The 26,464-nt window shown below is 45.6% G+C and overlaps 1 protein-coding gene across 7 annotated transcripts in view; it reads right to left on the bottom strand.

Annotated features, from left to right (window-relative positions):
* The window catches only part of RALGAPA1 (Ral GTPase activating protein catalytic subunit alpha 1), a 669,595-nt gene that overhangs the window by 205,528 nt on the left and 437,603 nt on the right, over positions 1 to 26,464 (bottom strand). For all 7 annotated transcript variants that reach the window (XM_063947861.1, XM_063947860.1, XM_063947862.1 and 4 more), the window contains 6 exons: positions 23,360 to 23,418; positions 22,892 to 23,000; positions 9,418 to 9,528; positions 9,209 to 9,277; positions 7,394 to 7,528; positions 4,016 to 4,199 (listed from right to left, as the gene is read on the bottom strand). In XM_063947861.1, coding sequence (XP_063803931.1) covers positions 4,016 to 4,199; positions 7,394 to 7,528; positions 9,209 to 9,277; positions 9,418 to 9,528; positions 22,892 to 23,000; positions 23,360 to 23,418 — 667 coding nt within the window. The remainder of the gene's footprint in view (positions 1 to 4,015; positions 4,200 to 7,393; positions 7,529 to 9,208; positions 9,278 to 9,417; positions 9,529 to 22,891; positions 23,001 to 23,359; positions 23,419 to 26,464) is intronic.

Below are 26,464 nucleotides of genomic sequence, written 5' to 3'. Positions count from 1 at the left end.
GGGCATGTAAGCCCCGAAACGTTGGCTTTTATGTAATCATCTTCTTGAATACAAATTGATTACTTCACCTAAATCCTCGAGTGCCGCTGTTCTTTTTTGGATATCTGCATTACTATTACTACAGAGGGCACCGGGGTACCAGAACGCCAGTCAGGAGAGTGCCAGTCCCATTTGGGATATATATATATATATATATATATATATATACACACACACACATACATACATATATATACAGTATATATATATATATATATATATATATATATATACATACATACATACATACACACACACACACACACACACACAGATGGAGCCACGCTGATCGTTGCTCCGCCTGTGCCACGTCTATTGCAGCGTCCTGGACGCGGGTGTGTGTTTGAGACGGGTACGCGCCCCATTCACTGCAATGGGAGCGTCTATGTGCACTCCCGTAGCGCAGCTAGGTGCCGGATCGCCAAGCCGCGCCGGGACTGCACGTTTGCGATGGAGCCACATGGAGCCATCTGTGTATATATACATATGTGCCCTTATTTATCAATCGGCTCCTGTCATTTTTCAAACACAGTCTAACATGTCAGCTAGGAGCCGACAGGCTAGTGCAATTTATCACTTTACCGTGAAATTTATCACTCATTGATAAATAAGGGCATTACTCTGTGACCATCTAAACTTACAATAAGCCTATTTCCAAAGGTAGTGAGAAAATAGGATTTTGGTACTTACCAGGTAAATCCTTTTTTTTGAATCCATAGGGGGCACTGGAGTACTCTTGGGATATGGACGGTTCCACAGGAACTACGCACTGAATAAATTAAAATTTGAGACTACTCCTCCCCTCCATATCCCAGAGTACCTCAGTGTTTTTTTACTGAGCCGAACAGGAGCTATAGAGGTTGACAATGGAGAATTACATATAACAAAACGGACAATAATAAAGTTGACACACAACGTTACTGACAACTAACAGTTGACACCAAACCCGATAGAACTTGCTAATTTGAACCAGTCGGTGAGAGTGTGTTACCATAAGATTCTCTGAACCTACCACAAACCAGGTATAACTGCTCTGGGTGGGCGTCCAGTGCCCCCTATGGATTCAAAGAAAAGGATTTACCTGGTAAGTACCAAAATCCTATTTTCTTTTTCATCCACTAGGGGTCACTGGAGTACTCTTGGGACGTACCAAAGTTTCCCCCGTGGGCGGGAGAGCTGTTTGGCACCTCTAACACTAGACGGCCAAAGCTAGATGCTGATGCCGCAAAGACCATGTAGCCGCACGGCAAAGCTGTGTCATAGAAGCTCCACGACCAGCTGCCCATGACGTTCCCACAGAACGTGTGGAATGAGCTGTTACTGATGTAGGCGGCTGTAACCTAGCATGAAGGTAAGCCTGACGTATGGTCAGTTTTATCCATCTGGATAAGGTCTGCTTAGAAGCTGGCCAACCCATCTTGGCCGCATCATAGAGGACAAACAATGTATCCGTCTTACGAACTGTAGACGTTCGGGATACACAAACGCGTAGTGCGCGTACCACATCCAAGGTTACAGAATCTCCTGTTAACACAGGAACTACTATTGGTTGATTGATGTGAAAAGAGGACACTACTTTTGGTAGGGAGAGAAATTGTTTTCCAAGTGAGAAACTTAATATCCACTTGTTGTAAGGGTTCGAAATAAAAAGACTGTAAGAAATCTAAAACCAGATTCAAGTCCCATGGCGCAGTAGGTGGAGTGAATGGAGGCTGTACTCTGAGGACACCCTGCATAAAGGTGTGAACTGACGGCAATAGAGCCAATCTTCTTTGAAAATAAATTGACAACGCAGATATCTGCACTTTTAGCGTGGATAAACGCAGACCTCCATCTAACCCCATCTGTAGAAATAACAAAAGACGGGATCACTTGAAAGATGATGTCGGAAACTTCCGAGCTTCACACCAACCTATATAGGCACGCCAAATTCTGTAATAATGAGCTGCCGTGACCGGCTTCCTAGCTCGTAACATGGTTGGTATAACCGATTCTGGAATGCCCTCTCTACTTAAGAGCACTGTCTCAACAGCCACCCCGTCAAACGCAGCCGCGCTAAATCGGGGTAAAGGAACGGACCCTGTTGTAACAAGTCCGGACGTAGTGGGAGCGGCCAAGGATCGTCTGCGAGTAGACCGCGGAGATCCGAGAACCAAGCTCTCCGAGGCCAAAGAGGCGCCACTAGTATGACTGTGACGGACTCTCCTTTGATCCGTTTTAGCAACAGAGGGAGCAGCGGAAACGGTGGAAACAGATACACAAGACTGTATGGCCACGTGATTGTGAGAGCATCCACCGCCACTGCCTTTGGATCTCTCGTTCTGGACATGTACTGGGGCGTTTGATGATTGTGGCGAGATGCCATCAGGTCCACTTGCGGGTAACCCCACTTCTGGACCAGCATGTGAAACACTTCTGGATTTAATGCCCATTCTCCTGGATGAAAATCCCGATGGCTGAGATAATCCGCCTCCCAGTTGTCCACTCCCGGAATGAATACTGCCGACAATATCACTTGGTGATACTCGGCCCAATTGAGGATTCGAGCTACTTCCCGCATTACCATACGGATTTTCGTTCCTCCATGTTTGTTGATGTATGCGACCGCCGTCGCATTTTCTGACTGCACCTGAACAGCCTGAGCCTGCAGCATGTGCACTGCTTGTCGTAGCGCATTGTAAATTGCCCGGAGTTCCAGGACATTTATAGACAGCAATCTTTCGTGATCCACCCAGAGACCCTGGAGCTGATAATTTTGAACTACAGCTCCCCAACCTCTGAGACTCGCGTCCGCCGTGAGAATTATCCAATTCCAGGCGCCGAACCGTTTCCCTGCGGTTAGATTCTGTACTTTGAGCCACCAGAGTAGAGACACTCTGGCCCTTGGAGACAACCTCACCCTGCGGTAAACCTGCAGATGCGAGCCCGACCACTGTGCGAGCACATCCAGTTGAAAAGGACGTGAGTGAAGTCTTCCGAACTGAAGCACTTCGAAAGCCGCCACCATTGGGCCTAATAGGCGAATGCACAAATGAACAGAGACTGTGCGTGGCTTGAGCACTAATTGTTCCAGATGACGAATGACCTGTACTTTCTGTTCAGGTAGGTAAATTCTTTGATTTACCGTATCGAGAATCATACCTAGGAATTGAAGTCGTTGAGACGGAATCATTCAGGAATTCGCGTAGACAATGGTAGGAAATCAGATTTCCCCCCCCACTTGGTCTGCGATCTATTCTCGTTTGGAATCCGACTCCGCCTGTTAGGAACGTAGCCAAAGAGGACGTTGTGCGCCACTAGCGAAGCTGAAAACGCAAGAACCAACTGCCAACGTCCACAGAAGCTGTAGGCAGCAAGAAGTGTAAGGTGGTCTTTGTTTAGGGCAAACCTGAACTGGAGTGCCCTGCCACTACAGCCTTGTTACCTCAAACCCTTACCAAAGCAGGGCGAAGCAACAGCCCTACTGCTGTGTAGGGTACAATCCGATAGGTAGTTAAACGCCCAATAATTGCAATTGTCTCTCATTGGAAAGCTTCCACTATCCCGGACCCTCGCCTTTCTGGAAGGGGGGAAGGGATATGGAACATTGAAAAAATCAAAAGAAATCCAATAATTGTGGACCAACTCCACAAGCCTTGTTGCTCTGTGAGCACCGAAAAAACACTGAGGTACTCTGGGATATGGAGGGGAGGAGTAGTCTCAGATTTGAATTTATTCAGTGCCTAGTTCCTGTGGAACCGTCCATATCCCAAGAGTACTCCAGTGACCCCTAGTGGATGAAAAAGAAATAATGGACAACCACTTCCTCACATCCCAATCAGTAATCTGTACTAACATAATGATTCCGTGATCCAGATAGATATATTTTTCGATGCAAATGGCAAAATGATAGCTTTCATAAACATTTGTATTATATTTGTATTATCCTTATGTGCCATGAAACCCTGCTGCTGCAATAAAGACATTTAGCACATACCCTCAGTAACTGGCTGCAACTTGGTGGAACGCTCTGAATCCGGGGAATGGAGAGGTTCTGGCTCTTTCAGGCATTCCAGCTGCAGAAAGGGATCGTAGTCTTCAGATGCCAGATCTGAGAGGCTCATGGGAAAGTACCGTGGGTTGCTGAAATGCTGGGAGCCATAGACACAGTCATGCAAGACCTGTAGGAAAGAATATAAAATAATGAAAAGCTCATCGGAGCAGAACTGTGAGCAAGGAGAAAAAGCAACCATGGACACACGGTAGGAGCTAAAATGGAGCTACATCAAAGTAACATTAATTACGCTGTGATCCAAAAGAGCCATATGGCGCATGTGTTCTTACTGTTATTAACCATAAATCAAAAGCAAAGAATGACATTATGGAGCCAGTTCTATTAGAAACAAATGGTTTCGTCATCATAATGTACACATCCAATGTAACTGTAATGTGCACTTTGCTTGCATCAAATGATAAACTATGTCCTGTGACAGAGGGTGATAGAGTGGAAACAGATGAGAAGGTGGAAGAAGACAGAAGGGGAAAAACCCCAACAAAAACTAACGCTGGGCACAATAGCTAGTGTGTAGCAAATAGCAGATTCAAAATACTATTCATTACCATTGTTTTAGATTTATATAGAGCCACAGTGCTCACTGCACTCCAATATTGTACACCTTATTTTACACACACACACACACACACACACACACACACCTAGAAAAATGCCGGCACTCTCCTATCCAATGCTGCAGTATGGCCTCGGTGCCTCCCTCGGTCAAAGATATGGCCGCATATACACAATGTAGAGCAATGTTGGCGCTCAAACGACTTAACGAAGACAAATTACTTAGCAGGTGTGAAACACCATAATCTGCGGTCAACGTTTCAGTTTTATTACTTCAAAACTTTCGTCAGGACAAACAAGCAAACATCTTACCTTATATTTATACAATCACCCAGTGTCAGAGTGTCGGTCCACCATGCCGAAGGCTGGGGCGGGTGTTTATGGTGTTTCATGCCTGCTAAGTATTTGAATGTGAAAGTGTTTCCAACTTTTGACTGGTACTATCTATCTATCTATCTATCTATCTATCTATCTATCTATCTATCTATCTATCTATCTATCCACACACACAGTATATATGTGTATATATATATATATATATATACATACACACATACATACATACACACACACTATCTATCTCTCTATCTATCCACACACATATATACAGTATATATATATATATATATATATATACACACTATATATATATATATATATATATACACATACATACATACATACATACACACTATCTATCTACACACACACACACACATATATATATATATACATACACACAAACACACACAGATGGAGACACGCTAATCGTTGCTCCTTCTGCGCCGCGGCGCGCCTACTGCAGCGTCCTGGACGCTGGTGTGTGAGAGACGGATACGCGCCCCATTCACTGCAATTGGAGTGTCTATGTGCACTCCCGTGGCGCGGCTAGGTGCCGGATCACCTAGCCGCGCCTGCACATTTGCGATAGAGCCACATGGAGCCATCTGTGTATATATACACATGTGCTCTTTTTTATCAATGAGTGATAAATTTCACGGTGAGTGATAAATTGCATTAGTCAATTGGCTCCTGTCATTTTTCAAACACATGGGGATATTTACTAAGCAGTGATAAGAGCGGAGAAGTGAGACAGTGGAGAAGTTGCCCATGGCAACCAATCAGCACTGAAGTAACATCTATAATTTGCATACTATAAAATGATACAGAGCCGCTGATTGGTTGATGGGGAATCTTCTCCACTGGCTCACTTCTCCGCTCTTCTCACTGCTTAGTAAATGTCCCCCACAGTCTGTAACATGTCAGCTAGGAGCCGATGGGCTAGTGCAATTTATCACTCACCGTGAAATATTATCACTCATTAATAAATAAGGGCATCACTCTGTGAACATCTAAACTTACAATAAGCCTATTTCCAAAGGTAGTGAGAAATAATGGACAACCACTTCCTCACATCCCAATCAGTAATCTGTACTAACATAATGATGCCGTGATGTACTAGAAGTTATTTGTAAGCAAACCATCAGATCAATTCTAGAAAAAGGTTCTGCAACTTAGTGTAATTAAAATAATTGCTGCCATCATGTTTATTTAATTATGAAGAAACCCTCTATACTTGCTACATTCAGTTGTGGATCAAAGTGGTACTTAGAGCTGTGTGCTATGGTCAGAAAATCCTGTAAGAGGATACAGATCACTTTGCATGATGGGTAAATGCTATTTCTGCTTACAGGCGGACTGGTAAATGAAGAAAGGGAAAAGAAGAGAAAGACCACTACTGGTAAATGAACCTGGCATACCAGCCTACCCATTTGCCAGCCTCTCCTCTCCTGATGATGATCTGTCTCGGCTCTTAGAGAGACATTAATGGTGACTGCGCTCCTGCGCAATAGGAGATTGGACAGACCACGGCTGTTTATTGTATAGAGTTCAGTGTATAATCAGGCATATGAAAAGTATAGATGAGTCCTCATGCACCAAGCCTCAATACACCATGCAGAGTGAGATGTTTGGCGCGAGTACGCAATGCCGAGTGGTGTAGCATCTTTTTCACAATATGATGCAGCAAAACCGCTTCACAAGACTGCACTGATTCATTTGATATGCGTCACTCACATATTTGTCACATATCTGTGTGCAACTGAGACTGAATCTGTATACGAAGCACAACAGAACTTGCAGTGAAAAAAGCTGCGGCCCCTGCACTGTAGCAATTCTTGTACAGATTCAGACTCAGTCGCACACAGATGTTGCATACAAGTGTTGCATATCAAATTAATCAGCACAGTCTCATGTTGCGATTTGGTCACATAGCATTACGACTAAGACTAATTTTTCCTGCAAGCTGATTCGCACAAGACCTGGTGTGCCAAAAAGGGATGTTTGGCGCAACTGCAGTAATAGTGTATGAGACACATTTGTATGTGGAAGGGAAGGCAATGCATAAAACACAGATATATTAGCTCAAACATACTGTGAAATTATTGGTCATGTCACTGTAAGAACCCACCACCCTGTAAAGACTGTTTCTGTTACCTAGAAGACTGTCAGACATTTGTCTATATTTGAGTTTTAGCAAAATAAATTTCAGTTTCCAGAGGGGTGAAAGATAAATAGTGTATCTCATACGTAGAAATATACAGCAAAAAGAAGGAACATCCATCTCATTAGCTACCATAAAAAATATAATTGGGCACTACTGAAGACAACAGATACAGCAAAATGGAGCAGGGGAGCTTAAAATGAATGCTGTAATAAAGTAAAAGAAATGCTGTAACTGCAATCTACCTTATATGCACAGTTCAATACAGAGTTTTCGCTCCCTTGGTTTTCACTCCCAGCATGTCGCACTGGTTTCAGTAACACTGAGAGGGGTAATGCCATCATCCATTCCAGAAGGGAGAGCAGCAAAGACACCACCAGCTGCAAAACCAACATAATGTGCACTAAAATATGATCAAATTTGCTTTGTTTCATTGTTTTGTCTGTAAAGTCTACCTCTTATAGCAGTATTCCACGTGTCACCTTGGAATAACTCCCTATATTTATATCCCAATATATCACTTCCCACACCTGGTACTTCAAATCTTGCAGGGTCTGTATACGTATAGCAAATGCGACACCTGGCTGGACACTACCTATAAATGAAAAAACGAGCGCTAGTAGGTGAATGGGAAAAATGGGTAAATGAATGTGGCACCTGTAAAAAAAAAAAAATCTTTTTTAAAAACACGATTGTTTACAGCTCTTTTGAGAAAGATATAAGTTGGTGGTATTCAGAGTTGGATGTCCGGAGCCTAACTGTCCCTACCTTACCTCACAAGAGAGCATCAGTCACTGCTTAGTATTCCTTTCCAGGAATACTAAGCAGTGACTGATGCTCTCTTGTGAGATCTTCAGTGGGACTTCAGAGGAGAGCAACACGCTGCCGCCAAGCAGCTCCGGCGGTACACGGACTGACTTCACCTCCCGGCTTTGCAGTTGCACCTTTCTCCCGCTGGACGCAGTGGTGAGCTCAGCGATTAACACCGCCGGCCACGGACAGCCCTAACATCGACGGTTCAGGAATCCCGTGGGTAAGGTAGGGACAGTTAGGCTCCGGACATCCAACTCTGAATACTACCAACTTATATCTTTCTCAAAAGAGCTGTAAACAATCGTGTTTTTAAAAAACTATTTTTTTTTTTTACAGGTGCCACATTCATTTACACATTTTTTCCCATTCACCTACTAGCGCTCGTTTTTTCATTTACATCTATTTAATCTATCTGAGCTGCTGCAGTACAAGCGCAGAGAACATTTTATTTTTTATGGACACTACCTATGGCAATCACATAAAGTGGCACTTGTATGTCTGCATTACCATCCCTAGGCTGACCATTTCTGCTTAGTACTCCATCCACTCCAAGGTGCTTCAAAGTGCTCCAGTATTACTGGTTTATCAGAAAAAAAATAATTAGAAATGAGGGGCACTGCCCCATGGTATATAATCCACTCTGGGCTCTGCCCGTTTTACTAAAAACTTAAATTTTTCAGAAATCTATACTTTTTTGTAGTGGATCCACTTAGACTCTAAAGTGTTAGAAAAATATACATAGATCCCTTGCTTACAGTTCTCCCCCTAACAACCTCACAGAAACCCTTGTGATATCACCGTCGGGAGACCACTCTGAGGGAGCGGGTCTATTGTTTGGAGCATCTATTTTTCCCGTCTAAACGGGGCTTAAAAGTCACTCCCGCAAATTGCTCCGTTTTGCTCCCCTTAGTAGTAGCCGCACGCAAAAACAACTGAATCAGCCCCTGAATGTCTTTTGGGTCAGTCATATGCATGTTTCTGACTGCATTTTGGCTAATAACCGCCAGTGCTATTACTGCTGTAGGTCTCCATGCATTTCTGATACCCCTTCCTCCCATTTCTTGTTTTTGTACCCCATTCCCTCTGAAAAATTCTTCAATACACATCTGACGTGGAAATAAAAAAATAAAAACAGGGGCAATGCTCAAAACATGGGAATATTTACCATTTATAAATGTAATTATCTTCCAACAACGGTTTTGTATTACTCATGCGTGTTGAAGGTACTTCTGCCTCTCCGTACTTACCCGTTTATCTTGTTCATAGGATGAGGTCTCAGCAGTTGGCAATAGATGTGTCACAGTGGCTAGAAGAATCTGGCAGGAAAAAGAAAGACCGAGCAAAAAAAGAAAAAAAAAAGTTGAAAATGAGCTTCTCCAAAGTGGTAACATCACTAATTACTCGTAGTGAGATTCCATGTTTTCATATGTTCAAACTGGAAATAATAGGTACCTACCTCAATCATTTTGAGTGGATAGTCAGGGTGGTAAATCTGCAGCTGCTGGACATAGTTACGGAGCACATTCAGCACACTGCACGCTACCTGTGCAACCACTTTATTGGGAAACTAAAACAAACAATGCAATAACTTTACCAATGAGCTTCAAGAGTTTGTTTTTCTTTATAAACTCATTGGAGCAAGATTAAAACGTAACATGACACGCAAAACACTTTAGGTTATAAAATTCACATTTTGTTATTGAGTAAAAAGTAATGAAATACCCTGGGACCACTTTCTATATTTCTTTAGTTGCGCTACCTTTTTTTTTTTAGCACATACAGTGGGGATTGAAAGTTTGGGAACCCCTGGCAAAAATTCATTTTAATGTGCAAAAAGAAGCCAAGGAAAGATGGAAAAATCTCCAAAAGGCATCAAATTACAGATTAGACATTCTTATAACATGTCAAAAAAAGTTTGATTTTATTTCCATCATTTACACTTTCAAAAGAACAGAAAACCAAAAATGGCGTCTGCAAAAGTTTGGGCACCCTGCAGAGTTAATACCTTGTACTGCCCCCTTTGGACAGCTGAGACCTGGCAGTGTCATGGATTATTCTCAATCATCGTCTGGAAAGACCAGGTGATGTCAATCTCAAAGGTTTTAAAAGCCCAGACTCATCTGACCTTGCTCCAACAATTAGCACCATGGGTTCCTCTAAGCAGTTGTGCAGAACACTGAAACTGAGAATAGTTGACGCTCACAAAGCAGGAGAAGGCTATAAGAAGATAGCCAAGTGTTATCAGATGCCCATATCCTCTGTTCGCAATGTAATTAAGAAATGGCAGTCATCAGGAACAGTGGAAGTTAAAGTAAGATCTGGAAGACCAAGAAAAATATCAGACAGAACAGCTCGCAGGATTGTGAGAAAAGCAAGTCAAAATCCACGTTTGACTGCACGATCCCTCCAAGAAGATCTGGCAGACACTGGAGTTGTGGTACACTATTCCACTATAAAGAGATACTTGTACAAATATGGTCTTCATGGAAGAGTCATCAGAAGAAAACCTCTTCTACGTCCTCACCACAAAAATCAGCATTTGAAGTTTGCAAATGAACATATAGACAAGCCTGATGCATTTTGGAATAAAGTTCTGTGGACCGATGAGGTTAAAATCAAACTTTTTGGCCGGAATGAGCAAAGGTACGTTTGGAGAAGGAAGGGCACAGAATTTAATGAAAAGAACCTCTGTCCAACTGTTAAGCATGGGGGTGGATCAATCATGCTTTGGGGTTGTATTGTAGCCAGTGGCACAGGGAACATTTCATGAGTAGAAGGAAAAATGGGTTCAATAAGATTCCAGCAAATTTTGGACGCTAACTTGATGCCATCTGTGAAAAAGCTGAAGTTAAAGAGAGGCTGGCTTCTACAAATGGATAATGATCCTAAACACACCTCAAAATACACGGTGGATTACATCAAGAGGCGTAAACTGGAGGTTTTGCCATGGCCTTCACAATCTCCTGACCTCAACATAAATGAAAATCTATGGATAGACCTTAAAAGAGCAGTGCGTCACAGACAGCCCAGGAATCTCAAAGAACTGGAAGACTTTTGTAAGGAAGAATGGGCGAAGATACCTCAAACAAGAATTGAAAGACTCTTGGCTGGCTACAAAAAGCGTTTACAAGCTGTGATACTTGCCAAAGGGGGCAGTACAAGGTATTAACTCTGCAGGGTGCCCAAACTTTTGCAGATGCCATTTTTTTGTTTTCTATTCTTTTGAAAGTGTAAATGATGGAAATAAAATCAAACTTTTTTTGACATGTTATAAGAATGTCTAATCTGTAATTTGATGCCTTTTGGAGATTTTTCCATCTTTCCTTTGCTTCTTTTTGCACATTAAAATGAATTTTTGCCTGGGGTGCCCAAACTTTCAATCCCCACTGTAGACGTAAAGCTGACCGAAATACACAAAAGTATTGATTCTAAAGGAGAAATTCAATGCAGTAGTTGGAGAAAAAAATAAAATAAACAGCCCTTAATGGTCTGCTGTTTGAGGAGATTAAGAAAAATTATAGGCTTTGTAAGAATCGCTTCTTCCAGTGTGGGAACAAACCAGGAAAGCTACTGGCTAAAGCACTGCGTTCCCAAAGAGCCACATTGTACATTCAAACGATTGAGGACGGTGTGGGGACTCGCCACACCCTCACCAGAGATATTGCTGATGCATTCCACTCCTACTATACCAAACTGAACAATCTCCAGGATCCTGGGACCCTGGATAATCTCTCGGGCTACCCAGGACTTGGTTGACCAATATTTTAGCGAGGCAAGCCTCACAGGGTTGTCAGAAGACGACAGCGCTTGGCTGGACTCCCCTTTTGCCCTTCCAGAGCTAGAGCAGGCCCTTAAAAAGACGCCCTCTAAGTAAAGCCCAGGCGGCTTTACTATTTCATATTACAATTCCTTTAAAGACACTCTTTTACCCAAAATGTTGAAGGCCTTCAATGAGGTTTCTGGTGAGTGTGGTTTCTCACCCCAATCTCAAGAAGCATTCATTACGGTCATTCCAGCGGAAGGCAAGGACCCTGCCCAATGCGCCAGCTATCGTCCAATATCACTTCTTAATACAGATATTAAACTAAACGCCAAACTTACTGTGAACAGATTAAAGCTTTTGCTCCCTTCTATTATTCATTCAGACCAAGTGGGCTATGTGCCTGGGAGGGAGGCTCGGGACAACATCACTAAAGTGATAAATTTAATACACTTAGCCGCCACAGGCCATACCCCAGTAGTGCTGCTGTCTACTGATGCTGAAAAGGCTTTTGACAGGATAAACTGGGTCTTTATGGAGGGGGTCCTGAGATGCCTAGGCACCATTTCTCTCCATCGCATTCTGGAGCTTTATAGTTTCCCTACCGCGAGGATTAAAATTAATGGGGCCCTGTCTAGACCGGTTCTCATAAAGAATGGTACTAGACGGGGCTGCACTCTTTCACCCCTGATATTCATTTTATGCATGGAGGCTCTGGCCGGTACAATTGGGTTAACCCAAATATTTCAGGCCTGCAGGTTGGTGATGTCGAATATAAACTTGCACTATTTGCAGACGACCTATTGGCTGTTTTATCAAGTCCCACTGTTTCAATTCCCAACCTGATGCTTGAATTTCGCAAATTTGGCTCCTTATCTAACTTTAAAATAAGAATTTACTTACCGATAATTCTATTTCTCGTAGTCCGTAGTGGATGCTGGGAACTCCGTAAGGACCATTGGGAATAGCGGCTCCGCAGGAGACTGGGCACAAAAGCAAAGCTTTAGGACTACCTGGTGTGCACTGGCTCCTCCCCCTATGACCCTCCTCCAAGCCTCAGTTAGGATACTGTGCCCGGACGAGCGTACACAATAAGGAAGGATTTTGAATCCCGGGTAAGACTCATACCAGCCACACCAATCACACCGTACAACCTGTGATCTGAACCCAGTTAACAGCATGATAACAGGAGCCTCTGAAAAGATGGCTCACAACAATAATAACCCGATTTTTGTAACAATAACTATGTACAAGTATTGCAGACAATCCGCACTTTGGATGGGCGCCCAGCATCCACTACGGACTACGAGAAATAGAATTATCGGTAAGTAAATTCTTATTTTCTCTGACGTCCTAGTGGATGCTGGGAACTCCGTAAGGACCATGGGGATTATACCAAAGCTCCCAAACGGGCGGGAGAGTGCGGATGACTCTGCAGCACCAAATGAGAGAACTCCAGGTCCTCCTCAGCCAGGGTATCAAATTTGTAGAATTTAGCAAACGTGTTTGCCCCTGACCAAGTCGCTGCTCGGCAAAGTTGTAAAGCCGAGACCCCTCGGGCAGCCGCCCAAGATGAGCCCACCTTCCTTGTGGAATGGGCTTTTACAGATTTTGGCTGTGGCAGGCCTGCCACAGAATGTGCAAGCTGAATTGTACTACAAATCCAACGAGCAATAGTCTGCTTAGAAGCAGGAGCACCCAGCTTGTTGGGTGCATACAGGATAAACAGCGAGTCAGATTTTCTGACTCCAGCCGTCCTGGAAATATATATTTTCAGGGCCCTGACTACGTCCAGCAACTTGGAGTCCTCCAAGTCCCTAGTAGCCGCAGGTACCACAATAGGCTGGTTTAAGTGAAACGCTGAAACCACCTTAGGGAGAAATTGAGGACGAGTCCTCAATTCTGCCCTGTCCGTATGAAAAATTAGGTAAGGGCTTTTATAGGATAAAGCCGCCAATTCTGAGACACGCCTGGCTGAAGCCAGGGCCAACAGCATTACCACTTTCCATGTGAGATATTTTAAGTCCACAGTGGTGAGTGGTTCAAACCAATGTGATTTTAGGAACCCCAAAACTACATTGAGATCCCAAGGTGCCACTGGAGGCACAAAAGGAGGCTGTATATGCAGTACCCCCTTGACAAACGTCTGAACTTCAGGAACTGAAGCCAGTTCTTTCTGGAAGAAAATCGACAGGGCCGAAATTTGAACCTTAATGGACCCTAATTTTAGGCCCATAGACAGTCCTGTTTGCAGGAAATGCAGGAAACGACCCAGTTGAAATTCCTCTGTAGGGGCCTTCCTGGCCTCGCACCACGCAACATATTTACGCCAAATACGGTGATAATGCTGTACGGTTACATCCTTCCTGGCTTTGATCAGGGTAGGGATGACTTCCTCCGGAATGCCTTTTTCCTTCAGGATCCGGCGTTCAACCGCCATGCCGTCAAACGCAGCCGCGGTAAGTCTTGGAACAGACAGGGTCCCTGCTGGAGCAGGTCCCTTCTTAGAGGTAGAGGCCACGGGTCCTCTGTGAGCATCTCTTGAAGTTCCGGGTACCAAGTCCTTCTTGGCCAATCCGGAGCCACGAGTATAGTCCTTACTCCTCTCCTTCTTATGATTCTCAGTACCTTGGGTATGAGAGGCAGAGGAGGGAACACATACACTGACTGGTACACCCACGGTGTTACCAGAGCGTCCACAGCTATTGCCTGAGGGTCCCTTGACCTGGCGCAATACCTGTCTAGTTTTTTGTTGAGGCGGGACGCCATCATGTCCACCTTTGGTTTTTCCCAACGGTTCACAATCATGTGGAAGACTTCTGGGTGAAGTCCCCACTCTCCCGGGTGGAGGTCGTGTCTGCTGAGGAAGTCTGCTTCCCAGTTGTCCACACCCGGAATGAACACTGCTGACAGTGCTATCACATGATTTTCCGCCCAGCGAAGAATCCTTGCAACTTCTGCCATTGCCCTCCTGCTTCTTGTGCCGCCCTGTCTGTTTACGTGGGCGACTGCCGTGATGTTGTCTGACTGGATCAGCACCGGCTGACCTTGAAGCAGAGGTCTTGTTAGGCTTAGAGCATTGTAGATGGCCCTTAGCTCCAGGATATTTATGTGAAGTGATGTCTCCAGGCTTGACCACAAGCCCTGGAAATTCCTTCCCTGTGTGACTGCTCCCCAGCCTCTCAGGCTGGCATCCGTGGTCACCAGGACCCAGTCCTGAATGCCGAATCTGCGGCCCTCTAGAAGATGAGCACTCTGCAACCACCACAGGAGAGACACCCTTGTCCTTGGTGACAAGAGTATCTGCTGACGCATCTGAAGATGCGACCTGGACCATTTGTCTAGCAGATCCAACTGGAAGGTTCTTGCGTGGAATCTGCCGAATGGGATTGCTTCGTAAGAAGCCACCATCTTTCCCAGGACCCTTGTGCATTGATGCACTGAGACTTGGCCTGGTTTTAGGAGATTTCTGACTAGTTCGGATAACTCCCTGGCTTTCTCCTCCGGGAGAAACACCTTTTTCTGGACTATGTCCAGGATCATCCCTAGGAATAGAAGTCGTGTCGTCGGGATCAGCTGTGATTTTGGAATATTGAAAATCCAACCGTGCTGGCGCAGCACTATCTGAGATAGTGCTACCCCGACTTCCAACTGTTCCCTGGATCTTGCCCTTATCAGGAGATCGTCCAAGTAAGGGATAACTAAAACTCCCTTCCTTCGAAGGAGTATCATCATTTCGGCCATTACCTTGGTAAAGACCCGGGGTGCCGTGGACAATCCAAACGGCAGCGTCTGAAACTGATAGTGACAGTTCTGTACCACAAACCTGAGGTACCCTTGGTGAGAAGGGTAAATTGGGACATGTAGGTAAGCATCTTTGATGTCCAGAGACACCATATAGTCCCCTTCTTCCAGGTTTGCAATCACTGCTCTGAGTGACTCCATCTTGAATTTGAACCTTTGTATGTAAGTGTTCAAGGATTTTAGGTTTAAAATTGGTCTCACCGAGCCGTCCGGCTTCGGTACCACAAATAGTGTGGAATAGTACCCCTTTCCCTGTTGTAGGAGGGGTACCTTGATTATCACCTGCTGGGAATACAGCTTGTGAATGGCTTCCAATACTGCCTCCCTGTCTGAGGGAGACGTCGGTAAAGCAGACTTTAGAAAACGGCGAGGGGGAGACGTCTCGAATTCCAATTTGTACCCCTGAGATACCACCTGAAGGATCCAGGGGTCCACTTGCGAGTGGGCCCACTGCGCACTGAACTTCTTGAGACGGGCCCCCACCGTACCTGAGTCCGCTTGTAAAGCCCCAGCGTCATGCTGAGGACTTTGCGGAGGCGGGAGAGGGCTTTTGCTCCTGGGAACTGGCTGTTTGTTGCAGCCTTTTCCCTCTCCCTCTGCCACGGGGCAGAAATGAGGCGCCTTTTGCCCGCTTGCCCTTATGGGGCCGAAAGGACTGCGCCTGATAATACGGCGTCTTCTTAGGTTGAGAAGCTACCTGGGGTAAAAATGTGGATTTTCCAGCAGTTGCCGTGGCTACCAGGTCTGATAGACCTACCCCAAATAACTCCTCCCCCTTATAAGGCAATACTTCCATGTGCCTTTTAGAATCCGCATCACCTGACCACTGCCGCGTCCATAAACCTCTTCTTGCAGAAATGGACAGCGCGCTAACTCTTGATGCCAGTCGGCAAATATCCCTCTGTGCATCACGCATATATAGAAATGCATCCTTCAAATGCTCTATCGTCAGTAATATACTGTCCCTATCTAGGGTATCAATATTTTCAGTCAGGGAATCCGACCACGCCAGGCCCGCACTGCACATCCAGGCTGAGGCGATTGCTGGTCGCAGTATAACACCCGTGTGAGTGTATATACATTTCAGGATATTCTCCAGCTTTCTATCGACAGGTTCCTTTAGGGCGGCCGTATCAGGAGAGGGTAGTGCTACCTGTTTAGACAAGCGTGTGAGCGCTTTATCCACCCTAGGGGGTGTTTCCCAACGTGCCCTATCCTCTGGCGGGAAAGGGTACGATGCCAATAACCTTTTAGGAATTATCAGTTTTTTATCGGGGGAAACCCACGCCTCATCACACACTTCATTTAATTCCTCGGATACAGGAAAACTACAGGCAGTTTTTTCTCACCAAACATAATACCCTTTTTAGTGGTACTTGTATTAGCAGAGATATGCAATACATTTTTCATTGCTTCAATCATGTAACGTGTGGCCCTAGTGGAAGTCACGTTTGTCTCCTCATCATCGACACTGGAGTCAGTATCCGTGTCTGTGTCTGCCATTTGAGGTAACGGGCGTTTTAAAGCCCCTGATGGCGTTTGAGACCCCTGGACAGGCACAAGCTGAGTAGCCGGCTGTCTCATGTCGTCAACTGTCTGTCGTAAAGAGCTGACACTGTCACGCAATTCCTTCCATAAGCTCATCCACTCAGGTGTCGACTCCCTAGGGGGTGACAACTCTATAATAGGCAATTGCTCCGCCTCCATCTCATTTTCCTCCTCAAACATGTCGACACAATCGTACCGACACACCGCACACACACAGGGAATGCTCTGATAGAGGACAGGACCCCACTAGCCCTTTGGGGAGACAGAGGGAGAGTATGCCAGCACACACCAGAGCGCTATATATAGACAGGAATACCACTATAAAATGTGCTTTTCCCTTTATAGCTGCTGTTAGTATCAAAACTGCGCCAAATTAGTGCCCCCCTCTCTTTTTTACCCTTTTCTGTAGTGCAGGACTGCAGGGGAGAGTCAGGGAGACGTCCTTCCAGCGGAGCTGTGATGGAAAATGGCGCCCGTGTGCTGAGGAGATAGGCTCCGCCCCCTTCTCGGCGGCCTTTTCTCCCGCTTTTTGGTGAGTTCTGGCAGGGGTTAAAATACATCCATATAGCCCTGGGGGTTATATGTGGTGTATTTATGCCAGCCAAGGTGTTTACATTGCTGCTCAGGGCGCCCCCCCCTAGCGCCCTGCACCCTCAGTGACCGAAGTGTGCCTGAGTAACAATGGCGCACAGCTGCAGTGCTGTGCGCTACCTTGTTGAAGACTGATGTCTTCTGCCGCCGATTTTTCCGGACCTCTTCTTGCTTCTGGCTCTGTAAGGGGGCCGGCGGCGCGGCTCTGGGACCGAGCTCCGAGGCTGGGCCTGTGTTCGGTCCCTCTGGAGCTAATGGTGTCCAGTAGCCTAAGAAGCCCAAGCTGGCTGCAAGCAGGCAGGTTCGCTTCTTCTCCCCTTAGTCCCTCGATGCAGTGAGCCTGTTGCCAGCAGGTCTCACTGAAAATAAAAAACCTAAAACTAAACTTTCACTAAGAAGCTCAGGAGAGCCCCTAGTGTGCACCCTTCTCGGCCGGGCACAAAAATCTAACTGAGGCTTGGAGGAGGGTCATAGGGGGAGGAGCCAGTGCACACCAGGTAGTCCTAAAGCTTTACTTTTGTGCCCAGTCTCCTGCGGAGCCGCTATTCCCCATGGTCCTTACGGAGTTCCCAGCATCCACTAGGACGTCAGAGAAAATCCATTTTTCAAAGTTTGTGGCAGTGAATGTGTCGGCTTCATCTCAATCTTTAGAGGGTCTGGTTAACTCTTTCCCATTTACATGGCACCCCACTAGCCTTAAGTACTTGGGTGTCATATTACACACTGATCTTATTCGCCTCTTCGCCTTAAAAAAATTGCTTGCTACCCTTCGTTCGGAATTTAGGGATTGGGTTAACAAAAGTCTCTTTTGGCTAGGTCGCCTTAGCGTGATTAAAATGAATGTTTTGCCCAGGGTTCTCTACCTTCTCCAGTTACTCCCAAGTCCATGGGCCTAATTCAGACCTGATCGTAGATGTGCTAAATTTAGCACATCTACGATCAGCTTCCTTGACATGCGGGGGAACACCCAGCACATGGCTAGTCAGCCCTGCATGCCAGGTCCTGCCGCGTCGCACAACTACAAAAGCATTGCACAGGTACAAAAGCATCGCACAACGGCGATGCTTTTGTACTGTATAAGTAGCTCCCTGCCAGCACAGCTCCTTCGCGCTGGCAGTAGCTACTCGTCGCTGTGAGGGTCGCAGCGGCTGCGTGTGATGTCATGCAGCCACCGCGGCCCGACCCCCAGCGGTCCGGGCACGCCTGCGCTGCCCGGACCACGCCCCCTCCCGCCCAGCGACCGCCTCTGCCTGTCAATCAGGCAGAGGCAATCGCAAGGCTGAGACAGCCGTCGGCTGTCTGGCATGCACCGGCGCACTGCGGCAAAAACGCACAGCACCGATCAGGTCTGAATTAGGCCCCATGTCCCGAAGGCCTGGTTGCATAATTCAGTTAGAGACTTTGTTTGGGGAAATAAGAGGCCGCGTTTCCAACATGCCATTCTCTTTAGATGAAAACGTATGGAGTATTATGATGCTATCATCCTTAATAGAGTAATGGAATGGCCACGTATGGCTGATATTAAGCAGTGGGTTCTCATAGAAAAGGCAACAGTTCCCTCATTGATGGCCCAGTATCATTGGCGCTCAAAAATTCCTACTATTTCCAACCCCACTATTGGCCCTACACTTACACGTTGGAATAGACTGAGGACTTCTCCCCCCCAGGTGTTTCTGGCCGGGGATTGGACTCATGGAAATTGAACAGGGTGCTACGTGTTGGCCAACTGGTGGATAACAAGGGGATAATTCCCTTCGCAATCTTGCAGACAAAATGGAATCTTGTGCCAACAGAGATTTGGAAGAATCTCCAATAGAAGCAATTTATCATTCTGTGCTACTAGACCTTTGACAATTTTTGAGAATATTTGTGTAGAATCCCCTCGTTTGGCGTACTTTCTCTCCAAATGCTACAGATTCCTAATTGAAAACAGGTTCCCAGATCTTCCTAAATATACGAGGGATTGGGGTCTTGATTTACAGATTGTCTTAACAGAGGAGGACTGGGAAAAAAGCTTCCAGTCCACTTTTATATGCTCGATTAGCTACTCTGTCATCGAAACCCATTCCCAAGTCCTATCACGCTGGTATAGGTGCCCTCAGGACACTGGTTAAAATGTTTCCTGGGGTGCTTAATATGTGTTGGCGCTGCAACAATGATACGGGTTCCCCCGGTACATATCTGGTGGGCCTGCCATTCACTATGCCCCTTTTGGAACAATGTTATCTCTATTTCCAGGTTGATAGTGGGGACAGACGTCCCTACTGAGCCCGCCTTCTGGCTCCTTAATTTACCCCCTGGCTCTTTAGCGACATACAAAAAGTCTCTACTAAAGTGCCTCAATAGTGCAGCTAAAGCTGTGATTGCTGTTAATTGGCGCTATACCTTCCCCCCTACTGTGAAGGAGTGGTTTAGCAGGATTGACATGTACATGTCAATGGAAGAAATAAGGGTGACGCCCGAAAACCACCAGGGATTTACAGCTACATGGTACCCCTGGCTTGATTTCAAGTCATCGCAGCTATACCAACTGCATGCGACTTGAGGACAGGCCCACATTTCTTTGGGTCCTCTACACTGGAACGCTCTGGGCTACTGATATTGGGTAGAGAATCCTTTTATCTTGATTACCTGATTGGATTGCTTGGAGTGCCCCACAAATGGATGAAAAGCAAAATACACTTTTACATTTAATTCTGGGAGCAAAGCATGAAAAAAAAGAGCCAGGAACTATATTTGGAACAACCATGTTGCAATGCAAGGGGTGCATATCCCTTTGTTTGTTTGCATGCAGGATAAATACTGGCTGATTCTGCATATAGCTCACATATACTGGGCAGCTTTACATTTACAATGCAATTTAGATTTGGACACATCCCTCTTGCAACCAAATCTCCCTGCACATGTTACATGTGCCCCACCTGCAGTGCAGCAGGGTCTTACCAAGGTTCAAAGTTACTTGCTCTTTTTTTACGTTGCTCCCATTTCACAATTAGCCCCTTTATGTGGAGTAGAAAAGGCTCACAAAGCCTCTGTCTACAGTACATGTGTCTGAAAGACAAGGATAACTTACAGTCAGGTCCATAAATATTGGGACATCAACAATTCTCATATTTTGGCCTCTATACACCACCACAATGGATTTGAAATTAAACAAACAAGATGTGCTTTAACTGCAGACTTTCTGCTTTAATTTAAGGGTATTTACATCCAAATCAGGTGAACAGTGTAGGAATTACAACGGTTTCTATATGTGCCTCCCACTTTATAAGGGACCAAAAGTAATGGGACAATCTAAACAATCCTAAATCAAACTTTCACTTTTTAATACTTTGTTGCAAATCCTTGCAGTCAATTACAGCCTGAAGTCTGGAACGCATAGACATCACCAGACGCTGGGTTTCATCCCTGGTGATGCTCTGCCAGGCCTCTGTAAATGTCTTCAGTTCCTGCTTGTTCTTGGGGAATTTTCCCTTCAGCTTTGTCTTCATCAAGTGAAATGCATGCTCAATCGCATTCAGGTCGGGTGATTGACTTGGCCGTTGCATAACATTCCACTTATTTGCCTTAAAAAACTGTTTGGTTGCTTTCGCAGTATGCTTCGGGTCATTGTCCATCTGCACTGTGAAGTGCCGTCCAATGAGTTCTGAAGCATTGACTGAATATGAGCAGATAATATTGCCCGAAACACTTAATAATTCATCCTGCTGCTTTTGTCAGCAGTCACATTATCAATAAATACAAGGGAACCAGTTCCATTGGCAGCCATACATGCCAACGCCATGACACTACCACCACCATGCTTCACTGAAGAGGTGGTATGTTTTGGATCATGAGCAGTTCCTTTCCTTCTCCATACCCTTCTCTTCCTATTACTCTGGTACAAGTTGATCTTTGTCTCATATGTCCATAGGATGTTGTTCCAGAACTGTAAAGGCTTTTTTAGATGTTGTTTGGCAACCTCTAATCTGGTCTTCCTGTTTTTGTAGCTCACCAATGGTTTACATTTTGTGGTGAACCGTCTATATTTACTCTTGTGAAGTCTTTTCTTGATTGTTGACTTTGACACCTATACACCTACCTCCTGGAGAGTGTTCTTGATCTGGGCAACTGTTGTGAAAGGGTTTTTTTTTTACCAGGGAAATAATTCTTCTGTCATCCACCACAGTTGTTTTCCGGGGTGGTCTTCAGGTTGCCGGCTGTCGGGATCCCGGCGCCAGAATCCCGACAGCCGGCATACCGACACTTTTTCTCCCTCTTGGGGGTCCACGACCCCCCAGGAGGGAGAATAGATAGCGTGGCGCGCGTAGTGCGCTACCGTGCCCGCAGCGTGGTGAGCACAGCAAACCCGCAAGGGGCTCATTTGCGCTCGCCACGCTGTCGGTATGCCGGCGGTCGGGCTTCCGGTGCCGGTATGCTGGTCGCCGGGAGCCCAGCTGCCGGCAAACCCTACTACACCCGTTTTCCGTGGTCTTCTGGGTCTTTTGGTGTTGCTGAGCTCTCTGGAACATTCTTAAAAAGAAAGAACGCACCAAACGGTTGATTTAGCCAAACCTAATGTTTTTGCTATCTCTCTGATGGGTTTGTTTTGATTTTTCAGCCTAATGATGGCTTGCTTCACTGATAGTGGCAGCTCTTTGGAGCTCATATTGAGAGTTGACAGCAACAGATTCCAAATGCAAATTTCACACTGGGAATCTACTCCAGACCTTTTTACCTGCTTAATTGATGATGAAATAACGAGGGAATAGCCCACTCCTGTCCATGAAATAGCTTTTGAGTCGACTGTCCCATTACTTTTGGTCCCTTAAAAAGTGGGAGGCACATATAGAAACCGTTGTAATTCCTACACCGGTCACCTGATTTGGATGTAAATACCCTCAAAATAAAGCAGGAAGTCTGCAGTTAAAGCACATCTTGTTTTATTTCAAATCCATTGTGGTGGTGTATACAGCCCAAAATATGAGAATTTTGTCGATGTCCCAATATTTATGGACCTGACTGTATGTTAGTCACTTCATTCATCAATAGGTCCTATTAGTCGCATTTGATTCCACATTGCCGGTATGTGCATAAATTTTACAAACACAAGATCCTAAAAGAGACTCATGTACAGCTAACAGGCAAGAAATTTCATTCCAAACTTCGGACGACAATACTACCAGGCTGCATCTGGTTTTAGGAAAGCCAGGATGTATCACAGTTATATTTTATATGGTTTCCTTACTTTGAGGGAGACACAAATGACATTAAGTGCTTCTTTAATCTGCGGATGATGCGTTTGGTTGACAAGTTCCTCACACATCCAGATTCCTAAACTGCACAGAGCTACACATCTGTAATAAAGAATCATGGTCAAATTACCCACGTGGAAGTAGCTACAAAAAGTTCTTAACTGTGAAACACCAGTTACAGACAAACCAAGTGCTTCTATAGAGGTCTGTGTCTTTCACTAATTAATCAAAGAATCCTGAAAGTTTTAAATCGTCGATAAGATTCCATGGCAAAACAGAAAAAGGCTGCATAATACACACCTAGAGCACAAGCAAATATTCTCATCACTAAACAGTCTACATGCTACACCTATCTTGAAAACCATGATTGGATTTGAATTGATAGTTTTATACCCAGGCGTTCACACTTTTTCCATTTCCTACATACTGTCTGGAAAAAGATACAGCTGTGGAATTACTACCTTGCTGGACCAGAAGGCTCTTCTCTGGCGGAACTTAAGACAGTTTTGATTGTTAGCTCCTAAAATGAAATAAAATGAAAGTTTCAAAGTCTTACATGTGGCAAAATGAAATTGTGAGTCTTTGTTTAGTTATTATCTCATGTCAGTTTTAGAACGTTTTTTGTGAATTGTTATTTCTCTGGCATCCAATCTGGGGGACAGTGGGAAACTATGGGGTGTACTGTAAAGAGCTCTGTTCCATGAGCAGGTACAATCTGCTAACTAAGCTTGTTTGTGAAGTGTCTGCTCTCCCTCAACATCCCGTGATACTAAAAACATCAGTTTCTTTTTTTGTTTTTATGCACCCATGAAGGGGGCACCCTCATTGAGGCTGATACAGTAAGGTTTACTTGTGGGACATTCCACAATCACATACTGTATGTACAAGTTTTAACATATCAAATTTAACTTAAAACAAGGAAGTTAACAAAACAAAAAAGATTGATGTACCTAATATCAAAGTGCCTACCTAGGCTTATTTTTTAGGTAGAAAAAAAAATTCTGTTATACCAAACACAATATCCCATCATTAGGAATTGTCTACTTGATAACCACCCTCCACTCCAAATTAGGACCCTGTTATTTTTTTCATGAAAACCTATGAGAAAGAGCTACAGTAGGCAGCTTGCGATACAGATGGGGGAGGGGGTCTGGAGCCACGCGGTTGGGGGAGGGGCGGCTGTGGTGGTGCTGCGGATGGGGAGGGGGACGGTGGTGCTGGGAGTGGGGGAGGTGCGGGTAATGCTTCTCCTACTTCTCCTCCTGGAAGCAGCTAAGCTGCTGACCTTTGTTGGCGCTACCTGTAGCAGGCGGTGAAGGCGCCTGTGGCCGGGACAGGCACCGCAACTTCCCCCCCACGACGAGTCCCTCTGCAGCCGAGTGGAGTCCAGGGAACACACAGCAGGCAAAGGGCAGAGGGGTATAGTCAACTGAAGTCGGATCCATTCCGACATTCATTTGTCGGAATGGATCCGACCTGGGCTATTCAATGTCATCTCAATTCGACTTTAAAAAAGTCGAATTGAGATGCAGGAGCTAGACGGGGGAGAGCCGCGGGCAGAATAGCGCTACAGCAGCAGCTATATAGCCGCTGCTGTAGTGCTGCTCTGCCCAGTCTGCCCGCAGCTCTCCCCAGTCTCTCTGCCTCCGCCTCCATGTCCCTCCGCACCCCGTCCCCGCATCACAGCCGCCGCTCACGGCAGCATCCACCCGGCTCCAGCAAGCGAGGTCTCTCTTGCTGGAGCCGGGTGGACGCTGATGTGAGCGGTGGCTGTGACATCTTCCAGCGCTGCTCACCCCGTCTGCTTGCGGCTCCCCGTCTCCGGCGCTGCCTGTCTCCAGCACTGCCCGCCGGGTGTCTGGCTGCCCACGGCTCCCCGTCTCCGGCGCTCCCCTTCTCCAGCACTTCCCGCCAGGTGGGGGCTGGCTGCCCGCGGCTCCCCGCGACTCTCCCCCCTCTCCTACACTAAGGTCCCTAATCTCAGTCCGACATTTTTTTTAATGTCAGACTGAGATGGTCGGAAACAGGGCCAAATCCTGTCGAATTTGGCCCCGTTTCCCTCAAAAGTACGTGAATCGGCAGCTATACCGCCGATTCATGTACTATTCGACCAGTCGAATTCCTCGACTTGTCGAATAGAAACAGCTGGAATTGAATAGGTCGAATCACGATTCGACCTTAAAAAGTCTTAAACTGGTGTCTTTTCGACAGACAGCAGCTTTTGACACCAATTAAATATACCCCAGAGTCTCCCATTGGATGTAACCTGTGTGGAAGGGCGTTTCTCGGCCAATCAGCTGTGGGCTGGGTGTGATAGACCTGGTGCTAACCTAATGATCCTCAAAAAAGTGTGCATGACACATGAAACGGGTGACGTCATTAACAACAACCCGCTGGACGCAGCGGCACAGAGACAGCCAGCCACGGCTAGCAAAACACCATCATCTGCAAATGCCGCTGATAAGACAGGGACAGGTAGGATGAATGGGGAAACACCTAATAAAAGTGGACTGGTTCATCACCTAATTCAGCCCAAAACGGCTGTAAACATTAACTAACCATTTTTCCTTTACAGGTGCCACTGTTAAGATACTTACAATACATAGCGCTCTCTGTTGCAATACAATCCACAGTTATATATTTAGATGAGCTGCTATCATGCAAATAGAATAAATGAAGGCGCACAGAAAAAAATCGCCAGCTGCTGTTTTGATACAAATGCATATAGCAATTTATTAAGATGATTTCATTTAAAAATGATCTTAAAATGAACATACTAAAAGATGAGTAACGTGCAAAACCAGGGAACAGCATAAGTTGTTAATAACTCCACATGGGTTGTTAATAGCTCCACACAGACTGACGCTTTGGTTAGTGCAATAGTACTTCAAGCAAAACTGAATCGCATGCACATGCATATAATTAAGCATTAATGGCTTCACACAGACTGACTGTTAGCTTAATGGAAAGTTCTACAACCAAAACAAGATGGTATCATTTTATTTTCAGGTACCCCGGATTCTACTTGGAGACGTCGACAGACGGAGACGTGGCCAGAGTCGGCGTGTCAACATAGGTAAGTATGTGTGTGTCGGCATGTATGTAATAAAGTTTTACTTTCAAGGTGTGCGTGTCCTGTTTTTATTTGGGTATTTTTTTTGCAGTAGAACTACAGGTACCAGCGGGCCTGTTTTACCCCCGCATGCTGGTACTTGTGGTTCTCCAAGAACCAGCTTGCGGGGGAGGCTTTCTGGGACTTTTAGTTCTTCTGCAAAAAACAATATTCTTTGATTTTACACAAGGCTATCAGCCCCCCATCCGCAGCCCTTGGATGGGGGAGGGGCAGCCTCGGGCTTCACCCCTGGCCCTTGGGTGGCTGGTGGGGGGTGACCCCTTGATTTAAGGGGTCTCCACTCCTCCAGGGTACCCCGGCCAGAGGTGACTAGTTGGGTATTTAATGCCACGGCCGCAGGGACCGGTATAAAAGTGTCCCCAGGCTGTGGCATTATCTCCTCAGCTAGTGGAGCCCGGTGCTGGTGTTAAAAATACGGGGGACCCCTACGCTT

Source organism: Pseudophryne corroboree, chromosome 12, assembly GCF_028390025.1.
Source record: "Pseudophryne corroboree isolate aPseCor3 chromosome 12, aPseCor3.hap2, whole genome shotgun sequence".
Classification (NCBI taxonomy): domain Eukaryota; kingdom Metazoa; phylum Chordata; class Amphibia; order Anura; family Myobatrachidae; genus Pseudophryne; species Pseudophryne corroboree.
The sequence above is the reverse complement of the archived record's forward strand: the minus strand, read 5'-3'. Positions and strand labels throughout refer to the sequence as shown.